At 35.1% G+C, this 18491-nt stretch overlaps 1 protein-coding gene across 5 annotated transcripts in view; it reads left to right on the top strand.

Annotated features, from left to right (window-relative positions):
* tna (Zinc finger MIZ domain-containing protein tonalli) overlaps positions 1 to 15999 on the top strand; it is a 172212-nt gene extending 156213 nt beyond the window's left edge. For all 5 annotated transcript variants that reach the window (XM_089088789.1, XM_089088786.1, XM_089088787.1 and 2 more), the window contains 3 exons: positions 8335 to 8570; positions 11014 to 11223; positions 15585 to 15999. In XM_089088789.1, coding sequence (XP_088944915.1) covers positions 8335 to 8570; positions 11014 to 11223; positions 15585 to 15755 — 617 coding nt within the window. In that variant the 3' untranslated portion in view covers positions 15756 to 15999. The remainder of the gene's footprint in view (positions 1 to 8334; positions 8571 to 11013; positions 11224 to 15584) is intronic.
* The last annotated feature ends 2492 nt before the right edge of the window (positions 16000 to 18491 follow it).

Here is an 18491-nt window from a genome sequence, read left to right as displayed (position 1 = left end):
GTTTGGACAGCAGAAACTGAGTGGTTAGTTAAGAGAAAAAGTTAGTTTACAATTCACAGAAACAAGATATTGGGCAGGGAAATTAAAGAAAATTTCTAACTAAGATAGGGTTGCTGTGAGTTTGTTTCAACTTAATAATACCTGATACCTAAGCTTAGGAATTCAATTAATAGAAAATGGCAAACTGGCCCTATCGTACAGAAAAAAAAATTAACTATTAATGCCAGCATGTGAAACTAAGGCACAAAACATTTTTTTAACTAGCAACGTATACTGAATTTAGGCGAAAATTAAAATACCAGTGCTTAAGCTTTCCTAAAGTAACTGTTTAGTGCATTTACATAAATTATCCCATGTATGGAGGAAGTGGATGCACGTAGTAAAAAATATAATTTAATCGAATAAACTAAATAGTTATATTTTTTATCATTTAAAATTGCAAAGAATACGTTAAAATCCAGTTGTTTTCCTATTTTTCAACATAATAATTGATTTTTTTTTTCAATAAGACAACCAGAAAATATATTTATAATAAACCAAAAGGTGAAAGGAAAAAAAAGAAATAGCAACAGTCCTCGATTCTCTAGCAATAGTAAGCATAAAATGTACCCATCTTGCTTATTTTTGAATATTTCGTTTTAAATTCCCCAACAATTTTCTTCAACAAGTATTCGATTTGTTAGAGAAATCCTCTAACAATGATAAGATAAAATAAGATAACGTGTATTTCAAGCCAAAATATGGCCATGTACACAAATAACATACACGATTAACAAATTACAGCACTCGTCACAATAATAAAGAAAAAAATAAAAATAAAATAAAAACTACTCTCTTCTTTTTGCAAAATCCTCATCAAGATATCTTCCCACTTGAGAAATAAATTGTGACGACGTACTTTTCAAGGCATCAGGAAGCAGCACTCCATCATTCCCAAATAAATTTTCCCTTACCCCCAAAAGACCTCGAGAACGACCCAGACAATGCTCCAAATTATCCTCCTCTTCTTGCCAAAGAGGGCAAGCAAACCTGCCGTCCGGGACGCTTTTCCTCCTCTCAAAAACTTTTAATCTTGAACGAATCGGAAGGCAATTAGATCGTAGCTGTATTCAATGTGTAAGATATTTAGATATTACATTTAACTTAAAGTAAAATTCCTGACCGAAAATTATATTAACCACTTTATAATGCCTTATAGTCGCCATATTGTTAATATTCTCATCACATTTCTGTATTGTCTGGTCCTCCAGCACCCGCTTAATTTCCTTGTCCAACTGTAATTGTTAACTAGTTGGTCCAAGGCCATCATTCCATGCGAAAGAAAAACCTGTAATATCCAATATCTCTTTAACTTCAAAAGGCCAAGATCTTTCTATATTTAACCCAGGTGTCTCATCATATGCAGCCTTCAGTAACCTACCACTGGGTATGTGTACTAGTTTTAGCCTAAATGTAATCAATTGGGCCGTCCTATAACTTTTAAGAGACCACAATCCAAGGTCTCCTTTAAGAAACTGAGAATGGGTCATTCTATGCAACCCATACAATTTATTAAAATAACCTAGCTGAACGTTTTCTAATTGGGTCGCATTCTCGTGTTCCTATATTTCGGCCCCGTCAATGAGAATAGGCGTAATCTTATATAAAAAAAACCCTCTTATACAAACACAAATTCTTCATTTCACTAATTTTATTCCTGAAAAGAAAAAATGTTGCAGCTCTTCCCCTATTTAACACTTCTTTAATATGAGAACTCCATCCACCATTACTTTGGAAGATATAACCAAGATACTTTATTTTTTCAGTGTCAGTGTCATCCGCAAATAATAACACCAAAAAATTAATTTTTCCAAGACACAGCTTTGGAGCCCATTTTTCTTCCAGAAATTCCCCCATATCATTCAAAAACAAACCGAACAGTTCCGGTGACATGGCGCTGCCCTGCTTCACTCCTTAATTAAGGTCATACAACCTGGAAAATTCCAAATCTACAATTTTTGCCGTAGCTTGAGTCCCTGAGTACAGATTCCAGTATACACTAATAAAACTGAAAGGCAAACCCTCATCTCTTTAATACTTTTTAAGAGGAAGTCCATCTACGTTTTCGAATGTCTTTCTTAAGGCTAAAAACATAAAATATAGCTTTTTTCTACCTAATCCATATTTCTCTATCAGTGCGATTAACACAAATGCTCTATCCGACCTACTATACCCTTTCATGAAACCCCACTGCTCCTCTTTAATCACCCCATAACCCTCCAACCATTCATTCAACCGAGTGTCCAAAATCTTTTCTAAAATTCTACTAAGTGCAGGCGTTAATGCTATCAACCTATAGCTACCATGATCACTAGGACTAACTTTCTTAAATAGAGGTACCATAATCAATACTTTCCATAGGGAAGGCCATACACCACTACTTATAATTCTATTAAAAATATTCACTAAAACTATCAAAAAAACATCAAGAAACCTCTTTAACAAAACTGCTGGTATACCATCTATTCCTGGCCCTGATCCTCCCTTCATCTTCTTTACTAGTCTCCTAACTTCATCTGAGGTTACCTCCTTCAGTAACTCATAATCTTTTTCTTTCATCGGAAACTGCGGAGCAACCCTTGATTCTTCACTATCAAGGCCACTAGAATCTTCATCTATACTCTCAAGAAAACTAGGCCAAGTATCAGCTTCAGGGATTTGTAATTGGCCTTTTCCTTGTCCATTCTCCTGCCTTATTCCTAACCAAAATTGCTTTGGATCCCCTACCATATAAGCCTTCTCTATCTCTTTCTGTTCCTCTCTAATTTTCTCTCGTTTTTTTCTCCGTTTTAGCCTATTATATTCCCTTCTCCTTTCCTTAAACCGTAAAAACAAGCTCTGCCTTTCTTCCTCTACAGAGCAAGCATTTACCCAATCTAATAACTCCTCCAACTCCTTTTTAAAAGAACTACATTCACCATAAAAAAAAACTATTTTTCCTTTTCATATTTGGCTTCTCTGACACACGAGCACACTCATAAATCACAAAACCCAAATCTTTTAAAACTCCATCTATATCCTTTGTTTCATCATACCCACTCTCAACTTTCCCAATTATTTCAGGCCTCAAAATCTCCTCATTCATCGACTCCAGCTCCCCTTTGCTCCATTCACATTTTAAAACCTTGCCTGAAAAACAAAGATCCTTTGTTATCCTTCTAGTAGGACTATCTCCTTTTGTATTCCTTGGAACTCCTCTTCTAAGGCAAAGCTTAATCTCAACTGGTAAGTGGTCAGAGCCTACGACCCTAAGAACCTCTACATCAACTGTCAGGGCCACGAGGTCAATACAAACCAAAATATAACAATTACACTAGGGTTTGTCCCCGAGATACAAGTAAACTCACCCTCCTCTCTATCCTTCCCGAATTTTCCATTTCCAGTCGCTAATGCATTATCTGAACAGAGTTCCAGAAGCCGTTTACCCCAACAATTAACCCTTCTTTCAATATCTTTGCTCCTTCTAGATGTCTTATAAATATCAGGTATCAGGTGTGGCGTATCAACAAATGAAACCTGATTAGTCTCCTTACATATTCCCGTATAAGCATTAAAGTCCCCCACCACCAAAAAATAATCCTTATCAAAACGTGATCGCAATTGCCTAAGCTCCTCCTCTAATAAATCCCATGTCACTTCTACTACATACTAACTATTCTAGGGGGCAATATACACGGCACCTAAAATCAAACTTTTACCACTAACAAGATGAATCCTAACCCATATAATATTCTCCGATACACTAGAAATTCGAGAATGTTTACGGAAACGACCTTGCTTAATTAACAACAAATTACCTCCATAATATCTCATATTCTTTGCTGATTTACGCGCCAGATTTCCTACCCAGTATCCTTCAAAATAAGGCACTGTATCGTCACTATGCCACGACTCCACAAGAGCAATAATATCAACACCCCCTAGGTCCTTCAGTACTTGTTCAACCTTATTTCTCATACCCTGGACATTCCATGTGATTACCCGCATAGGGTGAACATGACCACGCTGTCCCTACTCCCTTAGAACAAGCTAGTGAGGTGTCGGCAGGAAAAAGGGTGTTTCTAGCTCATCAGGTAAATAAGAAAGTCTATAATAATCTTTTGATGACGCAGCTCTGATTCTCCTCGACTGACCTCTGTAGTTAGCTCTTCCGCCGCCAGATCTAGAGTCCTTTCTTGCAACATTACGGGCATCAATGCGATTTTGATCGTCCGGGCTTATGACCTCCCAGGCTTTTCGCTTTTCAGTATTTTTCGCAGCTATTGGAGAATTCCAGACAGGACGCGGAGCCCCTTTCGAGAAATTCGGCTTCGGATCACGTATATTAAATTCGATCACCATCTCGATATCACTCTCGGCTTGACTATCACTCTCAGAGCTTTTAGACACCACTCTGCCAGCGACGGAAATGTCCGTTTTTTCGCTAGCCGGTTCTTTAGCTAGTTCGACTTCTCTTGTTTCTGCTAACCCGTTTCGAAGAGGCCCCTGTTTGTTCACTTCACTGGAGCTGGTGGTTACTTCCTTAACATATTCCGAAGGAAAGTCATGAACAAACACTCTGCCGTCGATGTATAACTTTTCACCCCTAAGCCTAGCTTGGTGGTGTACCGACAAAGCGTATTCTAAGATCAGTTTAAGGTTTTTACGAGCTTCGCTTTTCATGGCACTATATTCCGAGGCAGTCGACAACCCATGCCTCTTCAAGGAGATTAGATTTATGAGGTACTTCACGAAATTCAACAAAGTTCAACTTTTATAAAACTGGTCCTGCCCGCATTCTAAATACGTCTTTGAATTCACAACACTTCATATTTAAATCCGATATACACTTATTAAGAACCATAATCATTTCTTGCTTCAGCGTATGTATAGCAGGATTAATAGGCTCGAAGTTATATAGGACAACATTACATCTTCTCAGTTCTTCATCAAATGCGTCAGCCCGCATGGTAGCTGCTCGTAAATTCTTCCGAAGCATATCAATTTCTCCTTTCATCTCTTCACAAGCTTTGACATTTTCAGATAGTTTTTGATTCAAAGAAGCAAACTGGCTTTCAACTGATGTAACCTTCACTAAAACGTCCGGCAAAGTCTTTTCAGTAGCCTCAATTAATCGTGGTATCAGACCTAGCTTGGAGTTAATTTTCTGTAAAAATTGAGCGTTGGCTGTACCCTCAGGCATAGCCTCGGTTAATGCTGTAGTCACTCCGTTTAAGTTGTTCATTGTCCCAAAATTTCAGTCGTCCCGCACACTGCTTACGTACTCCTGCTTCAGTGATCCAAATCACGATCAATAATCATATATAAACAAGAGAACAGAGATATCATCACAAGAGTCTAAATTCTATTTCGTATTTCACTTGCAAGAACGCTGAATGACAACAAATTTTCATTCAGAGAAATGATTCATACTTATTTCCGAAATGTCACCAATTGCATAAATACCAATTGCATAGTTAAGTATCTGGTTTCAAGGTTATCCGTATGAAAAATATATAAATAAAAATCCTCTATTACAGATTAAAATTTAATTTATATTATATAAAAGACATATACACACTGCTTACGTATTCCTGCTTCTGTAATCCAAATCACGATCAATAATCATATATAAATAACAGTCCAGAGTTATTATCACAAGAGTCTAAATTCTATTTCGTATTTCACTTGCAAGCAACGCTCCCCGAGGCGATATTCATCAGACGAGCGCTGAATGAAAACTGTTAGCTAACAATTTTTAGTTGGATGGCGGAAAAATGATTGTTGGTAAAAATGTTAGCTAACAGTTTTCTGTTGGACGGCAGAAAACCCCCTTTTTTCCCCGGGCGATGCAAGATTCTGGTGCCGAAGCAAAATTGCACTACTTTCAAAAATCTAGCTATGGCTTTGAAATGATGGAAGTAATTGTTGTAATAATCTGTTCAGAAATTTTGTTCAGCGATTCTTGTACTTTAAAATATGAAATCTTAATGTTCCACTGCTTGAACAAAAACCATTTTTGTCCACTTTTTAGAAAAGACAGTACTTTAAAAAACAAAATCAATGATTCAATGAAACTGAGAAAATAAATAGATTATATCCTATTCTTGAGATAACTATTTCTATCGACGTTATGCTAAATATGAAATTTCTCTAACCAAATCTACAACCATGTGGTACTAACACTTTGAATAAGTTGCTTCAAACTTCTTTAAGCTGACCGTCATGATTTCAACCACTGGCTGGTTAACATAGTTATTAAATATAATTAATGCCTATAATTAAATACTACATAAAACAAAGATAGAATTTGAAAAATATATATTTCTGGGAATCCATCAGGCAGGGTCGTATCCAAGATTTTTTTTACTCATGAATTTTTTCGGGGGGGGGGGGGGTCAAACCCCATACCCCCCCAACCCCCTGGGTACGGCCTTGCCATCATGGGACATCCCTTCTTACACCTTTTTCTACAGAGCCAGTGGCGTCAATTCATCAAAATGTATAGAGAAGGGGAAATTTTTCGTGATCTTTGAGGGGGGGGGGTGTTTACTTTGTTTTTTTTTCACTTTTTTCAACGAGAACAGGAAACAAAAATTATTTTTCAATTAAAATCCCCCCCCCCCAAAGTAAGGTATTTTCCAAAAAATAGGTAGGGGCAAAAATATTAATGGGGTAATTGCCCCACTGTCACCCCTCCTACTTGACGCCACTGTAAGGAGCTTAAGAATCTATTCTATTTTATAACTAACCGTTATTATGCTTGGAACTGTGTATCTTTTCTGCGTTCGTGTTCTACCTAATCATTTTAGCTTAATAACTAAACATCCCCATATATGCAATCTAAACCAATCAATAAATCTTCCTTATCCAACTATTTGTTCCATGCATCATTTCGGAATTGGGGGGAAAATCTCCAAGTTCACAATTTCGTTATCCTGACGGTGGAAAAATGTTACCGATAATCTTTTTTGTTTTTCTCTGTCATCCCATCGTCAAGTGTTTCCATTTTTTCTGAGACTTGAAGATCCTTTCTACGTCTTAGTATCGATTACAGCCTCCTTTTGGACCTTCAAAGGAACCAAGGGGAAACAACAAGATAAATAGGTTTTATCCCCAGATTCATAGCTTGACTCTTAGCACAGGGCATATTGATTAATTCTGACTTCTGGATATGGCTTTGTGAATTGCTAAAAGCTTAGAGTGATGGAAGTGGTTAGAAAACATATTTTTAAATGATGTTGGTTATTTTTGATAAAACAGGGGGGTATTCATGAAATCAACATAATTTGTTTGGGTAAGAATTTTATTTATCACTTCGTTTAAGCACATACTCCGTATACCTGTGTGTACGGTATTGTATGAGTGTATTTGATCTCGTTTATATGCACCCGCATGTTTTTGTTTATTCTTATATAAGCAAGGGGGCTTCTGTCCCCCTCTAATGACAAGGAAAAAATGAAATTTTTTAACACTGAAGGAAAAAGCAGTGATTTCGCCAAACCTTGGACCCAGGACTGCATCCAGGATTTTTTCGGGGGGGGGATACAAAAGAATTTTTTTTTTTGGGGGGGGGGAGGTTATAAAAAAAGCTCATCAAAAATCCTTTTCTATTCATTTTTGTTACGTTTTTTTACGAGTCGGACAAACATTTTGGGGGGTGGGTGGGGTTCAAACCCCCTCCTCTCCCATGAATACGGCCTTGCTTGGACCCCCTCCCCATTTTTTTTGCTAATTCTCCCTTCCTATCCCTACGAACAAATGTTTGTGGGTACCAGTGCGATTCTGCGTCTTTGAACGTTTAAACACGAAGTATAATACCAGTTTTTAGGGATAGGAGACCGACCAACCAAAATAAACCCCAACTGTGATCTACGAAAATTAATACTTGACGCCATTATTTTGTTTAAAAATGCGTAAAAAACAGAGATATGAATTATTTTGACTCAAACATGAAACGTTTAAAGTATGTCCAGGATTCATTCCGGGGGGGGGGGGTCAATTATGGAAAATGCCTTTAAAACTTAGACTAAATAAAAATGTAAGATTTTAATTCTCAAATTTTAAACGTTTTTTTTAAGGATTTTTACCCAGGATTGTCTTCGGGACAGAGAGAACCGGGTCAAATATGGAAAAGGTCTCGATTAAGTGTTTTTTTTTAAATCGCATATTAACTAAAAAAGCCCTATTTTTATGGAACTTTTCACTCTTGCGGAGGATAAGTATCAGACTCGGGTCCCTCTGATTGGCTGTGCCCTGCAAATGCTAATTAGTGTCACAAATGACATTTGTTTTATCTAATTTGTTCCATTACAGGTATAGCAAACGGATCTATGATGGCTGGTAGTTCCCTGGCTGGCGGATCCCCATTCCCAAGCCGAAGCAACAGCTTTGATCCAAGCATGATGTCAAGCGAGTGGAATGTGGTTAATAACCAAAATGGACCTTTAGCACATCTCACGGATTCTGTAAACGCCCTCGATTCCCTAAATGCTATGGAAAAGTCCTTGAATGACCAGATGATAGGTCACTCAGGAAATAATCATATGCAGGTATGTATCACACAATCAATGGATTAATGTACTCACAAAGTAACTGGATTCTAAGGGAAAATAAGTAAGAGATTATTATCTCAGTGTATTAAGGTTTATTGGAGTTTTTGGCAAGCAAATTCTGTTTTAGCTATTTTAATGTTTTAGACTTGTAGTGGCCATAAGCATAGGCATAACCAGTTCTGTCCTTATAAAACTTTGTTGATACCACACTTTGCATATATGAAAAGTCAGAATAAAAAAGAAACATATCTTATGCACCTCATATCATTCAAATGTATGTTTTGGTGGGAAATGGTTAGGAGTTGATATTAGGTTACCTTAGACCATAAATTGTACAGAGCAATGGCGCATAGGACGTCTACGAAACCTCGCCATACATCTTGGTGGTGAGATGCAGCCCTGACATCCTCCCACTGTGGTTGAAGAGACATCTTCCCTCTACTCAGATCCTGTTCATACTGTCGTCGCACCAATAACTCGTAGATATACTCTTTATCAATTAAATAAGATGGACGGGAAATGGATTATATGTAAGAAAATGTGTTTTGTTTTTTTTAGAAAATAGATATTTATTTGCCAGGCTTTCTTTATGTGACGGGCTCTTGAGAAAATGGATTAATGGGATAATCAAAGAGGGATTATTTTTTATAAAACTTGAATCAAATTCCTAGTAAAACGATACAGAGCAACTCTGACCTTGAACAACATTTTTTTTTTTTTTCATTTGTCGGCTGAGATGTCTATGTTAAACATTTTTCGGAGCTTCATTTCTGTTATAACAGTCTTAACCGAAGGCGTCCGTGCGTAGTGGGGGCGGGACTACCCTCATTGAAGGCCAAAAATATGAAACAAAATCAGGATTCTACAATACTAAGGGAAAAGATTTCTGCAATTTTTTTTTCAAACATCCACTCACTGTAAAGTTTCTGTGAATCTGCTAGATTTTTTTTTATGGATGCCCGTTCCCAGTTTGGAGCAACAGCTTCGATACAAGCGTGATGTCAAGTGAGTGGAACGTGGTTAATAACCAAAATGGACCCTTAACAGATCTCACAAATTCTGTAAACGCCCTTGATTCCCTGAAGGCTATGGAAAAGTCTATAAATGATAGTTCACTCGAAAATAATCATATACGGCTGTGTAACACAAATTCATTCGATCAATATATTCACAAAATAACGGGTCTCTATTGATCATAACCGGAAAAAAAATATAGTAGATTATAGTCTTAGTAAACTGAACTTCATGGAAGTTTTTGGCATGCAAATTATGTGTTTATCTATCTAACTACAAGTTTATTAGCAGTCTAAAAAGCTGTTGTCCTAAACACCTTTGTATAGACAGGTTATTTTGATCTATCACTTACGAGGAATGAAGTATATCGAACGTTTCGTCTAAGCGTTATATCTGACATTTTCACGCATCTGAGGTTATTGCCAAAAACCGTTTGATAAGCTGTTCTCAAAGGGAGAATTAGCAGGACAATGCATGTTTAATCACGCTTTGATCTTCCTGATGTACGTTATGCTGATTCTACCTTTGAGAACAGCTTAGCAAGCGGTTATTGGCAATGACTACAGACGTGTTAAAGCGTCAGATACAACTTTTTCGTCCAACAACGACGGCATGCTCTGTCTTCATTGGACAAAACAAAAATGCAAGAATGCGTATTTATTCGGCTTAATGGAAAATATTGGTAGATACGGCTTTTACTTGGTCATATCAGTAACTATCAAAAAGAGGAATAGCAATATTATTCTAATATAAAAAAAAAACCTCTAGTATAGTTAAAGCGGTTTTAACGAGAAAAATAAATTTTATTGATAATTTAAACAGGAATTGCCCAGAAATTCAGAAAATTTTGTATTTGTTGACACGACTAGCCCCCCCCCCCTTCTCGTCACTCACATCCCTGGTCATTAGAAGTTATAATCGAACAGATATAGTCATATAATTGTAGATTATAGCTCTATTAATTAATGTATATTAATATAGAATTATGAACACGGAAGAAAATTACCAAGATCTTTTTGAAATAGCACTGGTCAGACTAATGTGATTGATATTTTTAATGCTGTAAATTCGAACATACATTTGATAAGTAAGGAATTTATTAATATTTGTGTCTTATTTGTCCCTTTTATTCTTAAAATACATTATATTCTCTCAATTTCTAATATCTGTTTTGTAAGGTTGCACGTGCAAATGTCGTGAAGGAGAGTGGCGTTTAAAAGAAATGTTCGTTGAAAGTATTAAAAATTCCATGAAGCATTAGAAATTCCACAGTAATTTTTTGGGCAGTCTGATTAAAGAGCTCGAATTTGTTATAGAAGCACAAACAATTTTTCTAATTGTTCTTATCCCAAGTATTTATTTATTTATTTTTTGGGGGGGAGAGGCAATTTGGCTCTAAACCAGACTAAAAAAAACAATATTTCAGATGCACAATGGTCCTCACACACCCCACACTCCTAACACGCCAAATAATTCTGGCATGACGTCGTCTGGCTCCTATAATCAGGGGATGAGCTGTGAGAATGGTGCTACCTCTTTGAATACTTCCGATCCTCTTGCAGACCTACCTTCGGATTTGAATTTTGATCCCGCCGCTGTTATTGACGGGGAGGGGCATGGACAGGAAAACTTAAATGTAAGTATATAGAAAATCTCTCATAATGTCTGGGTGCTGTAATCACGGTAAATTTATACCAAATATTTTATGCCTTTTTTTATGCTCTTTACGAATATAATAATAATTTTTGTCGGAAATGAATTTTAGCCCCCACCCCTATATATACCAATTCAGAGTATATATTTGCACATTAGTGGGGGGGGGGGAAAGTTTAATCTTGCCTATCATTTATATCAGAAATCAAATTTATCCCCCCCCCCTAATGTGCAAATATATACCTTGAATTGGTATAAATAGGGATGGGGTAAAATCCATTTCCGACAAAAATCATTATTATGTTTGGAAAGAGCACAAAAAAAGGCATCAAGTGGTATGTTTACTTTATTTGTAAGTCAATAATATGATTTGGTAAAAATTTACCGTAATCACTAATCAGTAGCTTATTTTACTTAATAAGGAGTCTCAAAAACCTTAAAAAATTTTATAACCTAAATAAAATATGGACGTATATGTTTCTTTAGTGACCCAAAGACTGGTATACGCGTCTAATAGTATTTAGTCTAACCTTTTAATCATAGAATTTATCACTCGAGTGGCTTGGGAACATCTTGCCTCAGACTTCTACTCTCTTTGGGCTTTTGCACTAACGTGGATAAAGAAGCACATCAATACTTTCCTATATTTCTCTTCTAAAGGTACTTTTGTAATTATGTCTAAAAACTAATGCTTTGTAATTCTGAAAACAAATCCAAAGTTTCGCGTGGAAGATCCCTGTTTTCTTATGCTGTTTTGCTTCACAATTATATGGCAGTTCATGCTAGTTTTGGTATATGAAGTTCACATTGGGATATTTGTTATTAGAGGTATTGTAGCAAGAAGTATTCCTATGCCTTCCCTTGAAAAATAACAATATAAGTATCAATTTATCTTTTTTTCATTTGTTTTTTTTTTACTGAGTATAATGCTGTTCGAATACAATCCGAAGTAGATATATTTTTCTTGAGAAGTTTTTAGTGAATACTGTACCGTCTGGGTATAACTTTTGAAATAATCCTTCCACTCCAGAAGTGAAAGGCTTCGAAATAAGCTGATGGACCTTTTCAACCTTCATATTACCTTGATCTTACCAACTATTAAATAAAAAAAACAAGTTTTTTTAAATGAAAGTAAGGAACGACGTTAAAACTTAAAACGAACAGAAATTATTCCTTATGTGAAAGGGGCTGTCCCCTCCTCAACGCCTCGCTCTTAACGCTAAAGTTTTTTATTGTTTGAAAAATAGAGTTGTGAGAAAGTCAAACTTTAGCGTAAAGAGCGAGGCGTTGAGGAGGGGACAACCCCTTTCATATACGGAATAATTTCTGTTCGTTTTAAGTTTTAACGTCGTTCCTTACTTTCATTTAAAAGAAAACTTGTTTTTTTATTTAATTTTTGAACGTTTTTGAGTTAATACAGATTTTGATCTTGGCTCACCGTACATGAATAATTAAAACAAAATTTGCATATTAATTATACTTTTATTTGGTTAAATGACTTTTCTCGAAACTTGTTTGATTTTATTTACAAACGTTTTTATTAGTAATAAATGTACGTAAATTACGAATTAACTTACGTAACGAACTTCTATGTTCATATATTTTTAATATGTATATTAGGGGGCTCACCTCCTAGTCAATACCTCGCTCTTTACGCTAAAGTTTGAATGTTGTTCCGATTCTTTAAAAATGATCGCTTTATCACAAAGGCCGTTACTTTGAAAAAATAGCTGTTATGATAGTACTAAAAAATCTTTGGCTTAAAGAGAGAGGTATTGACGAGGGGGTGAACCCAATCATATATGTAATATTTTTTGTTCGTTTTAAGTTTTGATGTTACTGCTGTTGCAGTTGAAAAACTTGTTTTTTTTATATTTAATTTCTGATCTTTTTTTAAATAATGCTGGGAAATCCGGCATCCCCTTCATAGCAACGTCCCTTCCCCCATGAAAACGTCCCTTATGGAAAGATCCTCCCACATAACCTCCGACCCACCCACCCCCCACTACCAGAAAAAATCCCCCCTGAAAACCTCTGTATGCTTCCCAATAACCAATACTATATGTTAACATTGGGAAAGTTCATAAATTTCAGCCCTCCCCCCGGAAACTTCGGTGGATTAAGTCATCCTAAAAGACATAATTATCATATTTCCGAACATAGTGAACAAAATGGCTATCTCAAAATTTTGATCGGGTGACTTTGGGAAAAAAATGAGCGTGGGAGGGGGCCTAGTTGCCCTCCGTTTTTTTTTTGTCATTTAAAAAGGGCACTAGAACTTTTAATTTCTATTCCAATGAGTCCTCCCACGATATTCTAGGACCACTGGGTCGATACGATCACCCCTGGAAAAAAAAAAAAAAAATACAAACAAACAAACAAATAAACACGCATCCGTGATCTTTCTTCTGGCAAAAAATGCAAAATTCCACATTTTTGTAGATAGGAGCTTGAAACCTCTACAGTAGGGTTCTCTGATATGCTGAATATGATGGTGTGATTTTTATTAAGGTTCTATAACTTTTAGGGGGTCTTTCCCCCTTTTTTCGAAAATAAGGCAACTTTTCTCAGGCGCGTAACTTTTGATGAGTAGGACTAAACTTGATGCAACTTATATATTTGAGATCAGCATTAAAATATGATTCTTTTGATGTATCTATTGGTATCAAAATTCTGTTTTTTAGAGTTTCGGTTACCATTGAGCCGGGTCGCTCCTTACTTACAGTTCGTTACCACGAACTGTTTGATACATGCTCAAGCTCTACAGACGCTATTTAATTAATAAATGTAATTTAATGGAACTAATTATTATTTATCAGAATGAGTCATCAGTACTCAAGCAAATTAAAAAAAGAGAAATTTTTGATAATATATCTAAAGACAATAGGTGCGTTACTATGAAAACCCGTGATATGTATTCTTTTTAACTTTTCTATGTATTTATTTTAAACGAAGTTAATCGACTTTTTAGTGATCAGCCCTTCTAACCCTTAAGATTTAAGAGTGATCAGCCCTTAAGATTTTACTTTCATATCAATAGATGCATCAAAAGAATTGGCTTATTATGCTGATTCCAAATATATAAGATTCGTTAAGTTTAGTGTTACTTATCAAAGACTACGAGCCTTAGAAATTTTGGATGGCTTTCGAAAAATGGGGAAAACCCCCCAAAAGTCAAGGAATTTTATTAAAATCACACCATCAGATTTAGCATATCATCATATCATAGAACCTTACTGTAGAGGTTTCAAGCTCCAACCTACAAAAACGTGGAATTTTTTTGCCAGAAGAAAGACCGCGGATAGGAGTTTTTTTGCCTGTATTTCTTCTTCTTTTTTTTTTCGGGAATGGTCGTATCAAACTAATGGCCCTAGAATAACGGGAAAGGGCTCATTCGAACAGAAATTAAAAGTTCTAGTGCCTTTTTAAGCGCCCATAAAGATTGGAGGGCAGCTAGTCCCCCTCCCACGCCTCTTTTTCCCCAAAGTCGTCCGATCAAAATTTTGAGATTTTGTTCAGCATAGTTTAAAGCTCCAATAACTATGCCTTTGGAGATAACATGACCCTCCAACCCCTGGAGAAACGTCTTTAAGTTTTGAGTGCACACGGTTCCTCGCGTTGGAGGATGGGTATCGGACAATATTCTCAAGAGGATTAGAAAAAAATTAACTGTTTTAAGCCTAGGCGTTTAATTTTCCAGGGATCCTTCGAGCCAATATTGTGAATAGAGGATTTTCCATCTGCCCCCTCTTCATCTTTGAGGCTTTTAATAAAAATTAAAATCCTTGATCGCTCAGACCTTTAAACCTGGTGGAGGGCGGGGTTCCTGATTGTTGAATTACAGAACCTGTCTCGCTATTGAGCTTAGATATTTTTGACAGGATAACGTACTTGATTTGTGCTGTATTAAATAAAAACCGAAGTTATGAAAATCTAAATTGAAAAGTGTATCAAAATTGACATTATCACGATAATGCTATATTAGATAAGTATATTAGATAATGCTTGAATATACTTAAAAGTATATTGTAAGTAAATCAGTTTCCATTTAAACCGTAAGAATTTCTGGCAAAAAAAAATATTTCTAAATGAGCCATCAGATACTAGAATTTACGTAAATAATTAATAGTAATGTCTAATCTAATAAAGGAATTTGCAACTAAAATTCCTCAAAATTCCATACTCTGGTTACTTAACTTTTATTCTTTATTTCTCTTTAGCTTTTCTTTCTCCCGATTACCTCATCCCTTTTCTCAGATCTCTTCTGAGGAACTATTATTATTTAATGTCTACCTTTCTGTCGGAGAAAATGGTAATTTTTTTACCAAGTTCTATATATTTCAGCTCTTACCGGACAGTATGGTTGATCCATTGGACCTATTATCCTATCTTGACCCACCGGACCTAGCAACCCCACCATCAAGTGGAGCCAGTAGTAACGGTGGAAACAGTGTATCCACGCCAGCCAGTGCCGCTCCTCCAACCAATGACGATTTGCTGGCTCTATTTAACTAAAATAATTTAATTATTGGTGGATTTGTTCCTAATTGCCAAATGTGTTGGGGTCGCTAGAAAAAAGGACGGGTGATATTTCTTTTATTTATTTATGGATTGTTTCAGTAAAGACGTTTTGATTGTGAAACGGGTATGTTGGTTTGGTTTACCTCTGTAATTTTAGTGGAATGTATAAACTGGCGTTTTGTTTTTATCATGAAGCCAAAGAGAAGCTGGAATGCCAAATTGTCGTTTTGAGCTTTAATCGGTGAAATATACATGTATGTATATATGTGTATATACAAATATATATATATATATATATATATATATATATATATATATATATATATATATATGTATATTTATATATGTATATATATATATATATATATATATATATATATATATATATATATATATATATATATATATATATATATATATATATATATATATAAGATTGCACAGAAATAAAAATATTATATGCAATTATTTATGCATTGTAAAATATCAGTTCGTATTATACTTCAGCTAGGTTCTGAAAGGAGTCGAATTTCGCTTCGGCCGTCGATTTCGCGTCGCTTTCTGAAAATGAAGCGAATATCCGACTGAAAAAATATGGTTAAAATAAGTAAAAGCAATTTTAGATTATGCACTGGAAAAGTAGAACTTTTTAAAGATAAGTGTTCAAAGAACTCTTATATTATAGGAGTCTCAAAAGAATTTGGCTTACCAGATGGAATTAACATAGTGACGCCATTGGGTGTTTTAATATGTCGTCTTTTCGATAAATTAGCGTATTTACCGTCTATTTCAATAATAATAACGGTCTTCTGTCAGAACTTAGCTTTAGGTTCTGTTGGTACAAAATGTGTGGATGTGCACAATTTTATTCTTTGTAAATAGTGCTTGTTATAAAAAAATACTGCCGTTGTTTTTTTGTTTTTTTTTTGAAAAGCGATATTATATAATTATGATTTGATTTGCAATTGAATGTAGTGTATAAGGACGCGTTTATGTATAAGTAATTAATATTATTGCACCTATTATTCATTTCATTCCTTCTGCGCAACTATCTCGTGATTTTTACTCTGTTAAGTTACCTGTCTTTGAACGTACTTTATTTTTCTAATGTTTTCTCGTCTAAGGTTCCATCTCTCGAGTGGCGTAACTGGAAGGGGCTCTGGGTGTCCAAGTCCCCCTCCCACCTCTAAAATGTGAAAATTTATGAATAAGTATATATTTTTCGTTTCATAGAACATTTTCATGGCTGAATTAGACCCCTCTGAAATGGATATCAAGCTACGCCCCTCACGTTACAGCATCCTGCATTTCTTTTCATATTACTTTATATTTTCAAATGTAAAACCACCTTTTTTCTAATTCTAAGGAGGGGGAGATTGAATTTGCCTCGCATTTCTATTTTTAATTACATTTTTCTATCAAATGTTGGTCCAAGCGCTTAAATGATTTGGCTCTGTTATTTTATCTGTTAGGATTAGATTTAAGTAACTAAGATGAAATATCTTTTCTGTCATTTTGAAAATTTTGTCATTTTATCAGACATTTTGAGATTTTGAATTTTCATTTGGGATTTTGAGATTTCGAAGTCTTGAATCCTTCAATAAGCCTTCCGATTGCCTCGTGCTCTTCAACAAGATTGTTATTTCAGCAATTTCAAAATATCATTCTAATGCAATTTACTTTTCAAAAGGGTAAAGTTTAGTTCATTTTCCCAATTGAATAAAATAAAAGCTTTACAGAAATTTTTTAGTTCAAGAAAATTAAAATCTATATTTCTTTTTTCAAAAATAAACTTCCTAGATAGAATGTCGTTTGCTTCAAAGGTAAAGCTTTAACTTCAAGTAAGTCTTAGACTTCGAGAGTCCATACAAATATACATCGCAAACGCATTATTTTGCATCAGCTCTAGGGGATCTAAAAATAGTTGGAATTGCAGCATTAATTCTCATTGGAAAAAAAATGTGTGAGTTTCAGATAAAGTATAATTGAAAAAGAATGGTGCTTTTATCATGGAAAAAAAACCTTTAAACGTGTTGTCTATAGGAGAAACAACTTGTTTTTCAATCACCGGACTGAAAACCCAGAAAACACAATTCAAATGACTTTCTTTACTCAAATAGATTTGATGAGGGAAAAAAAACTATATATCTGAATTTTCCTTTTCTAAATTTTCGGATCAGAAAACCTCTTACTATGAATAAGAAACCAAAAAAAAACTTTTTTTTTCTTGTAAAAATTACTTGTTGTATAGCTGTAACTGAACATCAGCTTAAATGCCATTCTGATGTAACAAAACTGGGTGACGAAAAAAATAAAATAATGTCATCCATCTCGATTTTCTTTTTTTCCTGGTTTTGTTCTTTTGAAAATCTTTAAGACTTTGAAAACTTCTGAGCTCCCATAAAATTCATATTTTTAATACTCACTGAACCAAAAGCTCAACGGCAGTAGCTATAATGTTATTCTTGATGCAATGGATCCGGGTGAGGAATAAACAAATACGACAAATGAAACCAATGCAATGCTCTAGATCAAATATTTTTCTCGTGGGATTTTTGGCTTCATAAGTTAAAATAATATGTCTCTCTAAGTAAAGGTATTATAAACCTTCATTTTATAACCAATTCCAAAGGTTTACATTCTTTTCACTGAAGCCAAAAAGCTTTATTTTCAATGACAAATTTTAAATTTTTCCTTTAGTTTTAGGCATGATAATAAAGTTACATGTAG

The sequence above is a fragment of the Artemia sp. Qi Xiang Cuo genome, chromosome 5, assembly GCF_049724085.1.
Source record: "Artemia sp. Qi Xiang Cuo chromosome 5, ASM4972408v1, whole genome shotgun sequence".
Taxonomy (NCBI): Eukaryota; Metazoa; Arthropoda; class Branchiopoda; order Anostraca; family Artemiidae; genus Artemia; species Artemia sp. Qi Xiang Cuo.
The sequence above is the reverse complement of the archived record's forward strand: the minus strand, read 5'-3'. Positions and strand labels throughout refer to the sequence as shown.